Source organism: Lithobates pipiens, unplaced genomic scaffold, assembly GCF_037356315.1.
Source record: "Lithobates pipiens isolate NorthernLeopardFrog02 unplaced genomic scaffold, aLitPip1_a1.2 Scaffold_55, whole genome shotgun sequence".
NCBI classification, from domain to species: Eukaryota; Metazoa; Chordata; class Amphibia; order Anura; family Ranidae; genus Lithobates; species Lithobates pipiens.
In genome coordinates this window covers 1,804,293-1,821,900 of record NW_027507877.1, presented here as the reverse complement: position 1 = coordinate 1,821,900, position 17,608 = coordinate 1,804,293, and the positions used below count along the sequence as shown (strand labels likewise).

At 43.1% G+C, this 17,608-nt stretch overlaps 1 protein-coding gene across 1 annotated transcript in view; it reads left to right on the top strand.

Moving 5' to 3' along the window:
- LOC143957710 (cytosolic phospholipase A2 gamma-like) overlaps positions 1–17,608 on the top strand; it is a 136,713-nt gene that overhangs the window by 62,118 nt on the left and 56,987 nt on the right. Inside the window, exons 9-10 of the mRNA XM_077467405.1 lie at positions 2,207–2,242; positions 16,162–16,191. Coding sequence (XP_077323531.1) covers positions 2,207–2,242; positions 16,162–16,191 — 66 coding nt within the window. The remainder of the gene's footprint in view (positions 1–2,206; positions 2,243–16,161; positions 16,192–17,608) is intronic.

Here is a 17,608-nt window from a genome sequence, read left to right as displayed (position 1 = left end):
TTGTAAGCAACAAGTGTCAGAAAAGATTTAGTCTTTAAATGGTTAAAGCGGTTATATACTCGCTGATTTTTTATTTTATTTTTTTACTCACCTGCAAAGGAAAAGGCATAATGAGCTAGTATGCACCGCATACTAGCTCATTATGAAATACTTACCTTAGAACGAGGCCCCCGACATCTGGCCCGATCCATGCCGAGGGAGCTGACATGTTCCCTCTGCGTTTCTTCCGGGTATCGCGGCTCCGGCGCTGTGAGTGGCCGGAGCCGCGATATCGCGGGAGATTTCTTCCAGGCAGGGTCCGGCGTCTGCCGGACTTTCAGCCGAGAATCTCCTGTGTGCATGTAGTCAGCAGCGCATTGCGAGGGGAATATCTCCTGAACCATACAGGTTTAGGAGATATTTTTACCTACAGGTCAGCCTTATTTTAGGCTTTCCTGTAGGAAAAAGTCCCAAAAATGACTATACAACCACTTTAAACTAAGATCTCCACACAGGGAGTTCAGTTCATTCATAAGTGTAAACATTGTATCTCTTTGCTCTTTTCTTGGCAGACTGCCCAGAGAGGAGGAAAGTTGCTTCACTGAAGACTCGGCCAACTTGCACTGACTTCTATTACAGAAGTAATTTTTCAAGTCGCGCTGTTCTAAATTGGCCTTTTTATCAGCTCAATCGGCCGATGCCGATTAATTAACCACTTGAGACCCGCACTACGTCTATTGACGTCATGGGGGTTTCGCTGGTTATATCTAAATGATGCCTGAGGCCACAGACGTCATTCAGATATTGCCGTTTTCAGCCGGCGATTCCCTGCACCATAAGAATGATCATAGCGGCTGTTCCGCCGCTTGATCGTTCTTACGGGCGGCGGGAGGGGACGCCCCCCCTCCCGCCGCCCTCCGGTGCTTCTACAGGTCACAGGATCCGCCGGCCCCAGCATGTGATCATAGAGATTTCCGGCGGACTAGATTGTCCCCGGAGTCTCTATGATCGTTCGGAGGCCGGGCGCGATGTTATGACGTCACGCCCGGCCTCGGTATTCAAATTAACGGCGCCGATCTGGCTAGGAAGCCATGATCGTTTTTTTTTTTTGTTTTTTTTTATATTCTTCCCAGCCTAGAGGTGAGATGTGGGGTCTTATTGACCCCCCCCATATTTCACTGTAAATAGGTCCGATCGTGCCATATTCCTATTACAAGGGATGTTTACATTCCTAGTAATAGGAATAAAAGTCATCAATTTTTTTAAAAAAAATTTTAAGTGTAAAACTAAAAAAATTAAAATAAAATTAACAATATTTTTTTTTTTTTAAAGTGCCCCTGTCCCCGTGAGCTCGCACACAGAAGCGAACGCATACGTAAGTCCCGCCCACATATGAAAACGGTGTTCAAACCACACATGTGAGGTATCGCCACGAACGTTAGAGCGAGAGCAATAATTCTAGCCCTAGACCTCCTCTGTAACCCAAAATATGTAACCAGTAAAAAAAATTTAAGCGTCGCCTATGGGGATTTTTAAATACCAAAGTGTGGCGCCATTCCACGAGCGCGTGCAATTTTGAAGCGTGACATGTTGGGTATCTATTTACTCCTCTTTCACATTATGCAAAAAAATTGGGCTAACTTTACTGTTTTTTTTTAAGCATGAAACTGTTTTTTTTTTCTGAAAAAAACGCGTTCGAAAAATTGCTGCGCAAATACCGTGCGAGATAAAAAGTTGCAATGACCGCCATTGTATTCTCTAGGGTCTTTGCTAAAAAAAACGTATATAATGTTTGGGGGTTCTATGTAATTTTCTAGCAAAAAAAAATAGGAATTTTACATGTAGGAGAGAAATGTCAGAATTGGCCTGGGTCTGAAGTGGTTAAAAAACGGCAAATATCGGCCGATATATATATCGTCTCGCCAATATATCGGTCAACCTCTAGTTCAGGTAGCCCGGCCTCCAATGACATGTGAGCTCCGCCCCTTGACAAATGCTCTGCACATGGACTCCCGCAGACTCCTTGGAAAAAGTGATGGACGGGGGTCTCCCAGAGGGTTACAGGATCAGGTCATATCATTATGGACTAGGCGAGGATGAGAGGATGGTGACAGTGAATGGGGCCTCTAGGAAAAGCAAAACCCCCAGAATATAAACACTGCCTATTGTATTTATTTTTTATTAAATGTATAATTAATTTAATATAAAAGTGTATATTGTTTTACAGAACTGTACAGAAGATTAATCAGATTGCTGACTGCAGGTAAGAAGTCAACTGTAGACCTCTTGTCAAATCCAGATTAACGATAAAAGAAAAATGTTGGGTACTTCCTGTGATCACCTACCTGTCTATCCATTACATATCGTGTGTCTGTTTTTTTTTTTTTATTTATTATAATTTTTATTGTAATGCCGCGCACACACGACCAGACTTTCCGTCACAATAAACTCCGACGGTCTTCCCGGACGGAGTTCCGTCCAAACAGACTTACCTACACACACGGTCACACCAAAGTCCGTTAGTTTTGAACATGACAGCGTACGATGGGACTAGAAAAAGGCAAGTTCAATAGCCGGTAGCCAATAGCTGCCCCTTGCGTCGTATTTTTGGTCCGTCGGACCAGCGCACAGACGAACGATTTTTCCCCGATAGAAATTGATTCCGTCGGAAAGATTTAAAGCATGTTCTATTTCTAGGTCCGTCTGAATTTTTTGAAGAAAAAAAGACAGATGAAGCCCCCACACACGATCGGAATATCCGACGGAATGATCCCGTCAGACCTTTTCTGACGGAAAGTCCGGTCGTGTGTACGCGGCATAAGAAAAACGTATCAATACACAGTTTCCTACTAGTAAAAGGTGATGAAACATTGTTAACGTATACAGAATTGGTGTAACATTACTCGTGAGGGTGTAGCAAATTAAGTAAAATAACAAAAGGTCCCCACATTCACCAGGGGTCTGTGTTTGGATATAAACAGGGGATTCTCAGCCTGTGAGGTGCGAAACATGTTGTAGAGGTCTCACTTACTTTGCGATCTAAGATCGGTCTGAGTGGGCTTGCGCATCCATCTATATATATTAGGGCTGTTACTGATTAAAATTTTCGTGTTCGATTAATTGATTTTTTTTTTTAACCACTTGCCGACCAGCGCGCGACGATGTACGTCGACAGAATGGCACGGGCAGGCAAATGGGCGTACATTTACGTCCCTTTAAATTTGCCGCCCTGCCATCGGTAACCCCCGTGAGTCCGGTCGCAGGACCCGTGGACTCGATCGCCGCGGGCATTCCCGCGATCGTCTCACGGAGCGGCGAAATGAAGAAATGCCGTTGTAAACAGCATTTCTCCATTCTGCCTAGCAACTAGTGACGCTGATCTCTGCTCCATGTGATTGGAGCAGAGATCAGTGTTCACTAAATGAAAGCCCAACCCCCCCCCCACAGTTAGTAACACACCCCTAGGAACACTTAACCCCTACACTGCCACCCACTGGTTAACCCTTTCACTGCCAGTGTCATTTACACAGGAATCACTGCATTTGTATAGCAATGATTACTGTATAAATGACAATGGTCCCAAAAATGTGTCAAAAATGTCCGATGGGTCCCCCACAATGTCGCAGTCACAATAAAAATCGCTGATCGCCGCCATTACTAGTAAAAAAAAAAAAAAAAAAAAATATTAATAAAAATGCTATAAAACTATCCCTATTTTGTAAATGCTATAACTTTTGCGCAAACCAATCAATAATCGCTTATTGCGATATTTTTTACCAAAAATATGTAGAAGAATACGTATCGGCCTAAACTGAGGGAAAAAAATGTTTTTTTTATATAATTTTTGGGGGATATTTATTATAACAAAAAGTAAAAAAAAATGAGTTTTTTTCAAAATTGTCGCTCTATTTTTGTTTATAGCGCAAAAAATAAAAACTGCAGAGGAGATCAAATACCACCAAAAGAAAGCTTTATTTGTAGGGAAAAAAAAAAAGGACGTCAATTTTGTTTGGGAGCCACGTCGCACGACCGCGCAATTGTCAGTTAAAGCAACGCAGTGCCGAATCGCAAAAAGTGGTCTGGTCTTTGACCAGCAAAATGGTCCGGGGCTGAAAGTGGTTAATCGACTAATTTCCGCTAATTATAAACGCACATACAGATCCAACTACTTTTAGCCGATCTCCTTGCATTGCAACTCTGCATTAGTCAGTGGTAAATGTGGTATACACGATATACAATCACCCGGAACTAGTTAGTTTCCACAATCCAAGTTATTTTTTTCGTTGTTGCTCCTGGGTTCTTACTTGTTATGCCATGTACACACGAGCGGAATGTCCGACAGCAAAAGTCAGACGGAAGCTTTTCATCAGATATTCCGATCGTGTGTATATGCCTCATCTGACTTTTTTTTTTTCAAAAATTCTGACGGACCTACAAAGAGAACATGTTCTAAATATTTCCGACGGAATCAATTCCTATCGGGCTGGGAGTATGTGTAATATCCAGGTGAAGTATGACTTGTTTTTTTTCCAGGGTGAATCAGGCCTTCATTTGGTGGTAAATGTTTCTAGATATCTCCTGCTATGGGCATATTATTTGTTATTTATGCATGTGGTAGGGTCCAGAAACGATAATGTGCAATTTCCTTTTTTTGCCTAAACTACACCGACACTAAATAGATTTTTTTTTTAATTTAACCTAAAACATACTGATACTGACCTTTGACACTGACCTCTTAACCCTGACCTTTAACCTGACACTGACACTAACCCTGATCTATGTTATTTTTACTATATATAATACATATATAATAAAATAAATATATTATTTTAATAATTTATATATATATATTTTTATAATTGTATATGTGTATATATATATATATATATATATAGTCCAGTAAAACAAAATTGGCTTTTATTCAGCAAAACAGCAAAAACAAAACATAAGACCAGACAGACTTGTCTTATCACATGGATGTACACACAGGTACAGCCCACAGGCTGATGCCGCGTACACACAATCAGATTGTCCTGCGTACTTAGTCCGCCGAAACGCATTTCACTGGACAATGCGATCGTGTGTGGGCTTCAGCGGACTTTTGCAGCGTGAAGTCCGGCGGACTAAGAAAGTATTTTTGCACTCCAATCTTTCCGTCGGACTTGGGTTTCAGCGGACAATACGTTCGTGAGTATGCTAGTCCGGCGGACTAAGAATGACGCATGCTCAGAAGCAAGTACGAAAAAGAAAGCTATTGGCTACTGGCTATTGAACTTCCTTTTTCTAGTCCCGTCGTACGTGCTGTACGTCATCGCGCTAGAAAACGCAGGACTTTCTGTGTGTCCGTGTGTCGCCAAGTCCGTTCGGTAGAAAGTCAGCCGGATTATCCGTCGGATTGTTTGCCGGACTAAGTACGCCGGACAATTCGCTTGTGTGTACGCGGCATTAGAGGTAACAGTTCCATGGTTTAAGCTCACCCAGCAGATACACCATCCAGCAATGGACGTTTCCACACAACGTGCTGCTGTGTCTCTTTCTCCTACTCAACAACTCCACACTGACACTTTCAGCACACCTGACCATAAGCAGGGCTGAAGGGGAAGTACCTGCCTTCTTCAATTAAAGTGGTTGTAAACCCTTACAAACCACTTTGACCTACAGGTAAGCCTAGATTAAGGCTTACCTGTAGGTCCAAGAAATATCTCCTAAACCTATATGGTTTAGGAGATATTTGCCCGAAAACAGGCGCCGCACTGAGCGCGGCATTCTCAGAGACGGAGCTGCCGCGCGTGTCGGCTCCCGTGCGCATGCGCGGGAGTGACGTCATCGCGGCTTCGCCGAATGACATCGGCGGAGCTTCGAGACCCCACCAAGAAGATGGATGCGGCGACTTTGCTGGCTCCTGTGTCAGGTAAGTGACACATAATGGATTACTATGCGATGCGATGCGATGCATAGTAGTCCATTATGATTTGCCTTTGCAGGGAATGAAAGAGGAAGTAAACTCATCAGGGTTTACTTCCTCTTTAACCCCCTCTTAACCCTGCCCCAGGCTGACCCTCTACAATACATATATATATATATTAAATTACATTTGTCTCCTGGGCTACGATACAATCAACATCATTGCGATAGCCCATCACAGACTATGTGTGATCCCCTCATAATGCCCACACCAGGTGTACAGACAAAGGAACACAATTATAGGGAATTACATAAACTGTCAGATGGTTTATCTCCTTGACATCTTCTAAACAATTAATGTCTGATTTTTTTTTTCCCTGTACTAATGGTCAGGAGGTGGGAGAACCAGCTCTCGATTTTGTGAGCAATGTGATAGCCTGTGATTGGCCATTACATTGGCCAAACTCAACCCTGAACTCGATTTCTCCTTTAAATGAAGAAAAAAAAAATACATTGTATACATTGCAAGAGAAAAATAGAAATGTATCACCAAAAGCAGGCCTAAATAGTTGCAATGATATTTCCAGTTTTCTTAATACATTCTGAAGTTGCAAAATATTATTATTATTATTATTATTATGATTATTATGATTATTCAGGTTTTGTATATTATTATTATCAATATTATCATTCGGTATTTATATAATTGTGACTGTGATTATGATGATGATTATTATTATTATTATTATTAATATTATGATTATTTAAATTTACGCTTTACATTAGTGATATTGTTATTGTTTGTGTTATTATTATTATTATTATTATTATTATTATTATTATTAGTATTCGGGTTTTGTATATTATTATTATTATTATTATTATTATTATTATTATTATTATTATTATTATTATCATTCAGGATTTATATAATTGTGACTGTGATTATTATTATTATTATTATTATTATTATTATTATTATTAATGATGATGATTATAATTATTTCAATTTAGGCTTTACATTAGTGATATTGTTATTGTTTGTGTTATTATTATTAGTATTCAGATTTTGTATATTATTATCATCAATATTATCATTCAGGATTTATATAATTGTGACTGATTATTATTATTATGATGATGATGATTATTATTATTTCAATTTAGGCTTTACATTAGTGATATTATTATTTTTTGTGTTATTATTATTAGTATTCAGGCTTTGTATATTATTATTATCAATATTATTATTCAGTATTTATATTATTGTGATTGTGATTATTATTATTACTGTTATTTTTTTATTTTTTTAAATTATTATTATTATTATTCAGTATATTATTATCATCAATATTATCATTCAGGATTTATAAAATTGTGACTGTGATTATTATTATGATGATGATGATTATTATTATTTCAATTTAGGCTTTACATTAGTGATATTGTTATTGTTTGTGTTATTAATTATTATTATTCAGGCTTTGTATATTATTATTATCAATATTATTATTCAGTTTTTATATTATTGTGATTGTGATTGTGATTATTATTATTACTGTTATTTTTTTTATTTATTTAAATTATTATTATTATTCAGTATATTATTATCATCAATATTATCATTCAGGATTTATATAATTGTGACTGTGATTATTATTATGATGATGATGATGATTATTATTATTTCAATTTAGGCTTTATATTAGTGATATTGTTATTGTTTGTGTTATTAATTATTATTATTCAGGCTTTTTATATTATTATTATCAATATTATTATTCAGTATTTATATTATTGTGATTGTGATTATTATTATTACTGTTATTTTTTTATTTATTTAAATTATTATTATTATTCAGGGTTTGTATATTGTTATTATCAATATTATTATTCAGGATTTATATTATTATTATTATTATTATTATTATTATTATTATTATTATTATTAATAATAAGAATTGAAGTTGTTGGTATTATTATAATTTTTATTGTTATTATTAATACTACTGCCATGCACTGTCAGTCAAAAAATGGCACAGACGGGGAACTAGTCTCTCATTTCCCTGTTAGGCTCCGCCCACCACACTATAAAAATCCTCTGCCTGTCAGTGTGATTGGTGCAATTGTCAGGGAAGAAGGGGGGGGGGGTGCACTGGGGAAGGAGTGTCATGTGGTCCATCCACTGCTATATGCTGTCAATCAAAAGTGGGGTGGACCTGATGGGGAACTAGTCTCTCCATCTCCACCCACCCACTGATAAGTCATTTCTAAAATATATGAGAATTTCCATATTTGGGTAATGACATCACCTGTATCCTAGGCCCCTTTGTTCACATTTAGGTTTTGGATCGAGGAATCTGCGAGAGAACTGGTGTATCTAGATAAAGGAAGGCCGGTAGACGTGGTGTATCTGGATAAATGAAGGCCCGTAGATGTGGTGTATCTGGATAAAGGAAGGCCCGTAGACATGGTGTATCTGGATAAAGGAAGGCCCGTAGACATGGTGTATCTGGATAAAGGAAATCCTGTAGACGTGGTGTACAGTGGTGTGAAAAAGTGTTTGCCCCCTTCCTCATTTCCTGTTCCTTTGCATGTTTGTCACACTTAAGTGTTTCGGAACATCAAACCAATTTAAACAATAGTCAAGGACAACACAAGTAAACACAAAATGCAATTTGTAAATGAAGGTGTTTATTCTTAAAGGTGAAAAAAAATCCAAACCATCATGGCCCTGTGTGAAAAATTGATTGCCCCCTAAACCTAATAACTGGTTGGGCCACCCTTCGCAGCAACAACTGCAACCAAGCGTTTGCGATAACGTGCAATGAGGCTTTTACAGCGTCCTGGAGGAATTTTGGCCCACTCATCTTTGCAGAATTGTCCTAATTCAGTTACATTAGAGGGTTTTCGAGCATGAACGGCCTTTTTAAGGTCATACCACAACATCTCAATAGGATTCAGGTCAGGACTTTGGCTAGGCCACTCCAAAGTCTTCATTTTGTTTTTCTTCAGCCATTGGGTGGTGGACTTGCTGGTGTGTTTAGGATCATTGTCCTGCTGCAGAACCCAAGTTCGTTTCAGCTTGAGTACACGAACAGATGGTCGGACATTCTCCTTCAGGATCTCTTGCAGTGGCGGCCCGTCCATAGGGGGCGCCCGGGCGCCGCCCCCCCTCCAGGCAATCACAAAAAAAAAAAAAAAAAATGAAAAAAAAAATATTTTTTTTTTTTGGAAATGGCCCTTTAAAAAAAAAAAAATGAAAAAAAGTCCTTAAGTGCACTGTGTACGAGCGCCGGATACAGTGCAGCGCTGGACACAGTGCACTATGTGAAGACGCCACGTCAACGCAATCACAAGATTGCAGACGCGGCGCTTCATTTGCGGGGTTTTAACCCGCCTTGTGGCGCTAGTACAAATGCCGATCTGCATCCGCCCGGCGCCCATAGGTTTACAATGCTATGGGTTTGAGTGACAGACTAGTTAGCCGTCACTTCCGGTCTTCCCCTGTCGGATCAGCGCGCCGAGCGGAGGAGCAGAGGAATGTGAACTGCTGCTGGCCTGCTGCACTATGAAACAACAAGGTTAGAATTGCTGGAAATCCACAGGAGGGGGGCAGAGCTACAGGATGGATGGAGGGGGAGGCTTTACACGGGCAGCACTGACGATCAGCAGATGCCTTTTAAGTAACAAATCTTCTTGTTAGAATTCTCCTCCTCTCTGAAGTGCCATGGCAATTTTTCTTTTTTTTTTTTTTTTCTTCAAACTGCCTGTGACAGCTCAGATCAAGGAAGACTGGATGTTCGTCTTACCGTTAAGCTCTCAAACCGTGAGCATGCTATGTTGTAGCAAGCTAGCTGTATATGGCATATGCTTTACCACTAAGTAAACTAGATGTATTTGCAGTACATTCTGCATGCGTGACATATTTTGTGATCTGTCTTGTGTAAGTGACAAAAGTTCTTGTAATTAAAGTAAACCATTCACAAACCTGGGAAACTGAGCAGTGGAGGCTCTTGTGAAACACACAGCCCATATGAAGCCTCCCCCCACCCACCCATCCCTCTGTCCCTGATTCATCCCAACCACCATCTCTCTGTCCCTGATCCCTGATCCATCCCACCCACCATCCCTCTGTCCCTGATTCATCCCAACCACCATCTCTCTGTCCCTGATCCCTGATCCATCCCACCCACCATCCCTCTGTCCCTGATCCATCCCACCCACCCATCCCTCTGTCCCTGATTCATCCCAACCACCATCTCTCTGCCCCTGATCCCTGATCCATCCCACCCACCATCCCTCTGTCCCTGATTCATCCCACCCACCAGCTCTCTGTCCCTGATCCCTGATCCATCCCACCCACCATCCCTCTGTCCCTGATTCATCCCAACCACCATCTCTCTGTCCCTGATCCCTGATCCATCCCACCCACCATCCCTCTGTCCCTGATCCATCCCACCCACCCATCCCTCTGTCCCTGATTCATCCCAACCACCATCTCTCTGTCCCTGATCCCTGATCCATCCCACCCACCATCCCTCTGTCCCTGATTCATCCCACCCACCAGCTCTCTGTCCCTGATCCCTGATCCATCCCACCCACCCACCATCCCTCTGTCCCTGATCCATCCCACCCACCATCTCTCTGTCCCTGATCCATCCCACCGTCCTTCTGTCCCTGATCCATCCCACCTACCATCTCTCTGTCCCTGATCCATCCCACCCACTATCTCTCTGTCCCTGATCCATCCCACCCACCATCTCTCTGTCCCTGATCCATCCCACCGTCCTTCTGTCCCTGATCCATCACACCTACCATCTCTCTGTCCCTGGTCCATCCCACCCACCATCTCTCTGTCCCTGATCCACCCCTCTGTCCCTGATCCACCCCTCTGTCCCTGATCCACCCCTCTGTCCCTGATCCATCCCTCTGTCCCTGATCCCATCCCACCCACCACTGATCCAACTCCCCACCCCACCTCCATCCTTCTGTCTCTGATCATCACCATCCCTCTGATCCCACCACCAAAGGAAAACATGTAAGATATTGCATTATTGCAGTCACTAAATGTGATGACTGTATTTGTTTTATTTTATTAGGCTTTCTTGTACTTCATTGTCTGCGGTGACCTCTGCCTATTGCTGTTTCCCGAGCACCTTTTTTGTGTTTCCTGTTTTTTTTTCTCTGGTGAACGAGGAGTGTGGCTGGGCTGTCAGACATATTGATGTGTCATTAGAACCTGGTGTATAATGTAGAGCCTGGTATATGATGTACAGAGCCCTGTCTATAATGTAGAGCCTGGTATATGATGTACAGAGCCCTGTCTATAATGTAGAGCCTGGTATATGAAGTATAGGGCCCTGTGTATAATGTAGAGCCTGGTATATGATGTACAGAGCCCTGTCTATAACGTAGAGCCTGGTATATGAAGTATAGGGCCCTGTGTATACTGTAGAGCCTTGTATATGATGTACTACAGGGGACGGAGTTGGTGGATTCTATAATGGGTGGGGCTTATGAGAAGTGGGATGGGTCAAAAGGGTGGGCGTGGTCTAGCGCCCCCCCATCTTAAAACTTCACCAGCCGCCACTGATCTCTTGGTAGACAGCAGAATTCATAGTTCCTTTTATCACGGCAAGTCTTCCAGGTCCTGAAGCAGCAAAACAGCCCCAGACCATCACACTACCACCACCATATTTTACTGTTGGTATAATGTTCTTTTTATGAAATGCAGTGTTCCTTCTACGCCAGATATACTTGGACACACACCTTCCAAAGAGTTCCACTTTTGTCTCATCAGTCCACAGAATGTTGTCCCAAAAGTCTTGGGGATCATCAAGATGTGTTGTGGAGAAATTGAGATGAGCTTTGATGTTCTTTTTGCTCAGCAGTGGTTTTCTCCTTGGAACTCTGCCATGCAGGCCATTTTTGCCCAGTCTTTTCCTGATGGTGGAGGCATGAACGCTGACCTTAACTGAGGCAAGTGAGGCCTGCAGTTCCTTGGACGTTGTTGTGGGGTCTTTTGTGACCTCTTGGATGAGTCGTCGCTGCGCTCTTGGGGTAATTTTGGGTGGCCGGCCACTCCTGGGAAGGTTCACCACTGTTCCATGTCTTCGCCATTTGTGGATAATGGCTCTCACTGTGGTTCGCTGGATTCCCAAAGCTTTGGAAATGGCTTTATAACCCTTTCCAGACTGATAGATCTCAATTACTTTCTTTCTCAATTGTTCCTGAATTTCTTTGGGTCTCGGCATGATGTGTAGCTTTTAAGGATCTTCTGGTGGACCTTACTGTGTCAAGCAGCTCCTATTTAAGTGATGCCTTGATTGTGAACAGGTGTGGCAATAATCAGGCCTGGGTGTGGCTAGAGAAATTGAACTCAGGTGTGGACAACCACAGTTATAGTATGTTTTAACAAGGGGGGCAATCACTTTTTCACACAGGGCCATGATGGTTTGGATTTTTTTTCACCTTTAATAATAAACACCTTCATTTACAAATTGCATTTTGTGTTTACTTGTGTTGTCCTTGACTATTGTTTAAATTGGTTTGATGTTCCGAAACACTTAAGTGTGACAAACATGCAAAGGAACAGGAAATGAGGAAGGGGGCAAACACTTTTTCACACCACTGTATCTAGATAAAGGAAGGCCCGTAGATGTGGTGTATCTGGATGAAGGAAGGCCCGTAGATGTGGTGTATCTAGATAAAGGAAGGCCCGTAGACGTAGTGTATCTGGATAAAGGAAATCCCGTAGACGTGGTGTATCTAGATAAAGGAAGGCCCGTAGACGTGGTGTATCTAGATAAAGGAAGGTCCGTAGACGTGGTGTATCTGGATAAAGGAAGGCCCATAGACGTGGTGTATCTAGATAAAGGAAGGTCCGTAGATGTGGTGTATCTGGATAAAGGAAGGTCTGTAGATGTGGTGTATCTGGATAAAGGAAGGCCCGTAGACGTGGTGTATCTGGATAAAGGAAGGCCCGTAGACGTGGTGTATCTGGATAAAGGAAGGCCCATAGACGTGGTGTATCTAGATAAAGGAAGGTCCGTAGATGTGGTGTATCTGGATAAAGGAAGGCCCGTAGACGTGGTGTATCTGAATAAAGGAAGGCCCGTAGACGTGGTGTATCTAGATAAAGGAAGGCCCGTAGACGTGGTGTATCTGGATAAAGGAAGGCCCGTAGACGTGGTGTATCTGGATAAAGGAAGGTCCGTAGACGTGGTGTATCTGGATAAAGGAAGGCCCGTAGACGTGGTGTATCTAGATAAAGGAAGGTCCGTAGATGTGGTGTATCTGGATAAAGGAAGGCCCGTAGACGTGGTGTATCTGGATAAAGGAAGGCCCGTAGACATGGTGTATCTAGATAAAGGAAGGCCCGTAGACGTGGTGTATCTAGATAAAGGAAGGCCTGTAGATGTGGTGTATCTAGATAAAGGAAGGCCCGTAGACGTGGTGTATCTAGATAAAGGAAGGCCCGTAGACATGGTGGATCTAGATAAAGGAAGGCCCGTAGACGTGGTGTATCTAGATAAAGGAAGGCCCGTAGACGTGGTGTATCTGGATAAAGGAAGGCCCGTAGACGTGGTGTATCTGAATTTTGCAAAAGCATTTGACACAGTTCCCCATAAATGTTTACTGTACAAAGTAAGGTGGGTTGGCATGGACCATAGGGTGAGTACATGGATTAAAAACTGGCTACAAGGGCGAGTTCAGAGGGTGGTGATAAATGGGGAGTACTCGGAAAGGTCAGGGGTGGGTAGTGGGGTCCCCCAGGGTTCTGTGCTGGGGCCAATCCTATTTAATTTGTTCATAAAGGACCTGGAGGATGGGGATGGGGTAAACCGTTAAATCTCTGTATTTGCGGACAATACTAAGCTAAGCAGGGCAATAACTTCTCCGCAGAATGGGGAAACCTTGCAAGAAGATCTGAACAAATGAATGGGGGGAGGGGCAACTACATGGCAAATGAGGTTCAATGTAGAAAATTTTTAAATAATGCATTTGAGTGGCAAAAATCTGAATGCAATCTACAGACTGGGGGGAGAACCAATGGGGGGATCTAGGATGGAGAAGGATCTGGGGGTCCTAGTAGATGATGGGCTCAGCAAAGGCATGCAATGCCAAGCTGCTGCTGAAAGCAAACAGAATATTGCCATTAGAAAGGGATCAACTTCAGAGATAAAACGATAATTCTCCCCTCTACAAGACTCTGGTCCGGCCGCACCTGGAGTATACTGTCCAGTTCTGGGCAGCAGTCCTCAGGAAGGATGTGCTAAAACTAGAGAGAGTCCAGAGAAGGGCAACAAAGCTAATAAAGGGTCTGGAGGATATTAGATATGAGGAAAGGTTGTGAGCTCTGAACTTATTCTCTCTGGAGAAGGGACTCTTTAGAGGGAATATGATTAGGGATAAAACATTTCCACGTAAGGGAATTTAACAAGACATGTGGCCATTCACTAAAATTAAAAGAAAAGAGGTTTACTGTAAGAGCGGCAAGGATGTGGAATTCCCTTCCACAGGCAGTGGTCTCAGCGGGGGGGGGGGGGGGGGGGGGCATCAATAGTTTAAAAAAAACAACGATGAGATAAGCGCCTGAACGACCGCAACATACAGGATATACAATGTAATACTGACATATAATCACACACATAGGTTGGACTTGATGGACTTGTGTCTTTTTTCAACCTCACCTACTATGTAATACCGCCAGATAACTGGCGCTCCGATCATTCTGAATTCCCTGACAACATTGGAAATCTATCCCACTCCTTTGAATTTTCTGGTCATCGCGGCCAAAAATGAACATCGATTTAATCAAACCAACACTTGGAAAATCAAACAAATGTTCATAAAGTAAAACAATTTGGAAAAACTTTCTAGTGCAGTATAGTGAGCCTAATGCCTGCATATTGCTTCCCTCGTCCCTCATCCTCGGGATCTCCTCCCCCAATCTCCTCCTCCAATCTCCTCCTCCAATGTCCTCCTCCAATGTCCTCCTCCAATCTCCTCCTCCAATCTCCTCCTCCAATGTCCTCCTCCAATGTCCTCCTCGAATCTCCTCCTCCAATGTCCTCCTCCAATCTCCTCCTCCAAGCTCCTCCTTCAATGTCCTCCTCCAATCTCCTCCTCCAATCTCCTCCTCCAATGTCCTCCTCGAATCTCCTCCTCCAATGTCCTCCTCCAATCTCCTCCTCCAATGTCCTCCTCCAATGTCCTCCTCCAATCTCCTCCTCCAATGTCCTCCTCCAATCTCCTCCCTCAATGTCCTCCTCCAATCTCCTCCTCCAATGTCCTCCTCCAATCTCCTCCTCCAATGTCCTCCTCCAATCTCCTCCTCCAATGTCCTCCTCCAATGGCCTTCTCCAATCTCCTCCTCCAATGTCCTCCTCCAATCTCCTCCTCCAATGTCCTCCTCCAATGTCCTCCTCCAATGTTCTTCTCCAATCTCCTCCTCCAATGTCCTCCTCCAATCTCCTCCTCCAATGTCCTCCTCCAATCTCCTTCTCCAATCTCCTCCTCCAATGTCCTTCTCCAATCTCCTCCTCCAATGTCCTCCTCCAATCTCCTCCTCCAATCTCCTCCTCCAATGTCCTTCTCCAATCTCCTCCTCCAATGTCCTCCTCCAATCTCCTCCTCCAATCTCCTCCTCCAATGTCCTCCTCCAATGTCCTCCTCCAATCTCCTCCTCCAATGTCCTTCTCCAATCTCCTCCTCCAATGTCCTCCTCCAATCTCCTCCTCCAATCTCCTCCTCCAATGTCCTCCTCCAATCTCCTCCTCCAATCTCCTCCTCCAATGTCCTCCTCCAATCTCCTCCTCCAATCTCCTCCTCCAATGTCCTCCTCCAATCTCCTCCTCTAATGTCCTCCTCCAATCTCCTCCTCCAATATCCTCCTCCAATGTCCTCCTCCCTTGTCCTCCTCCAATGTCCTCCTCCAATCTCCTCCTCCAATCGCCTCCTCCAATCTCCTCCTCCAATGTCCTCCTCCAATGTCCTCCTCCAATGTCCTCCTCCAATGTCCTCCTCCAATCTCCTCCTCCAATCTCCTCCTCCAATGTCCTCCTCCAATCTCCTCCTCCAATCTCCTCCTCCATTCACCTACACATAAAATCTGTGTATTTGTAGTATATAAGAGAGAAGAGCCGGCAACTCCAAAGTCCTTGATGCAAAAATGTATTGGCTACATACTGTATGAGCATTAAAAAGCAAACAGCTGATGCTTTTCGACATGATCCTTACTCATCTCTCTACTTTTATTTTCTCATCCAACAGTAAAAAAAAGAATTGTGAGCTTCTTCAAAAGTAAGGAATGTTATTTTGTTTTTTTTATCACGTGAATGTTAATTTATTTTCTGATCTCCGTTATAATAGCAAAATAAAGAAAAATTAATATAGCTCATATAATTGTCGACACTAATCATACTGTATTTGAATGTTATTAAAAATGACCTTTCCTTTCCGATCTGCAGCCGCTGTCATTTTCTGAGAATGCAATGCAATATGGCCGCCTGGAGTTGTTCTGTACACAGAATGTGTGCTGACCACTCCCCAGAAACATCATTTCCTCCTTGTGTGATTGGCTCACCGATTTTCCCAGAAGTCTGCCCAAGTCAGATTTCAGGCATCCCCTGCAATAAAAATTTCATTTTTTTTTTTTTTTTGGACAGATACTCCCAATAGGAACACGTCTAAAGGGATGCAGGCCCAGCAGACTTCCTCATTAGTGCCCTGCAGCTGCCACACCTGACAGTTAATTATGAAACCCCTCCCATTAGACCCACTGAGACTAGGGGCACAGACAAACACACAGGGATTTCTTCAGAATAAGAAAAGGTAGGAGGCTGCAGCAAATGTGTATATATATATATAATATTTGGGGGTTCAAAGTTAATTTCTAGCAAAAAATACAGATTTTTACTTGTAAAAACCAAGTACCTGGCCTGGTCCTTAAAGTGGAGTTCCACCCAAAAATGGAACTTTCGCTTTTTGGAATCCTCCTTTCAGGGGGCGAGGGGGGAGCAAATACATGTCCAATACAGGTATGTGTTCCCACTTCCGGGCATAAATCACCTCGACGACCTACGCCTACTCCCCCCCCCCCCCCCGTGCTGTCTTCTGGGAGACACACAGGTCCCAGAAGACAGTAGGGACCAGTGGGATCGTGCAGCCTGACTCGCGCATGCGCAGTAGGGAACCAGGAGGTGAAGCCGCAAGGCTTCACTTCCTGATTCCCTTACCGAAGATGGCGGTGGCAGCGCCCGAGTGCCGAGGGGGCTTTCGGGTGCCGACATCGCGGGCGCCCAGGATAGGTAATGCCCCCGTACTCACAAGCGGAAATTCGGCCAGAAAAAGTCAGATGTGAGCTCTTGGTTCGGAAATTGCGACTGTGTGTACGCTCCATCGGACTTTTACTGGCAGAATCCCCGCCAGCAAAAGATTGAGAGCAGGTTCTCTATTTTTCAGTCGGAAAAAGTTCCTATCCGAAAATGCGTTCGTCTGTATGCAATTCCGACGTGCAAAAAAACACGCATGCTGGGAAACAAGTCTACGCATGCTCGGAACCAATTCTGCGCATGCTCGGAACCAATTCTGCGCATGCTCGGAACCAATTCTGCGCATGCTCGGAACCAATTCTACGCATGCTCGGAAGCATTGAACTCGTTATGGTGTTGTACGTCCCCGCGTTCTTGACGGTCAAAAGTTCAGAGAACTTTCGTGT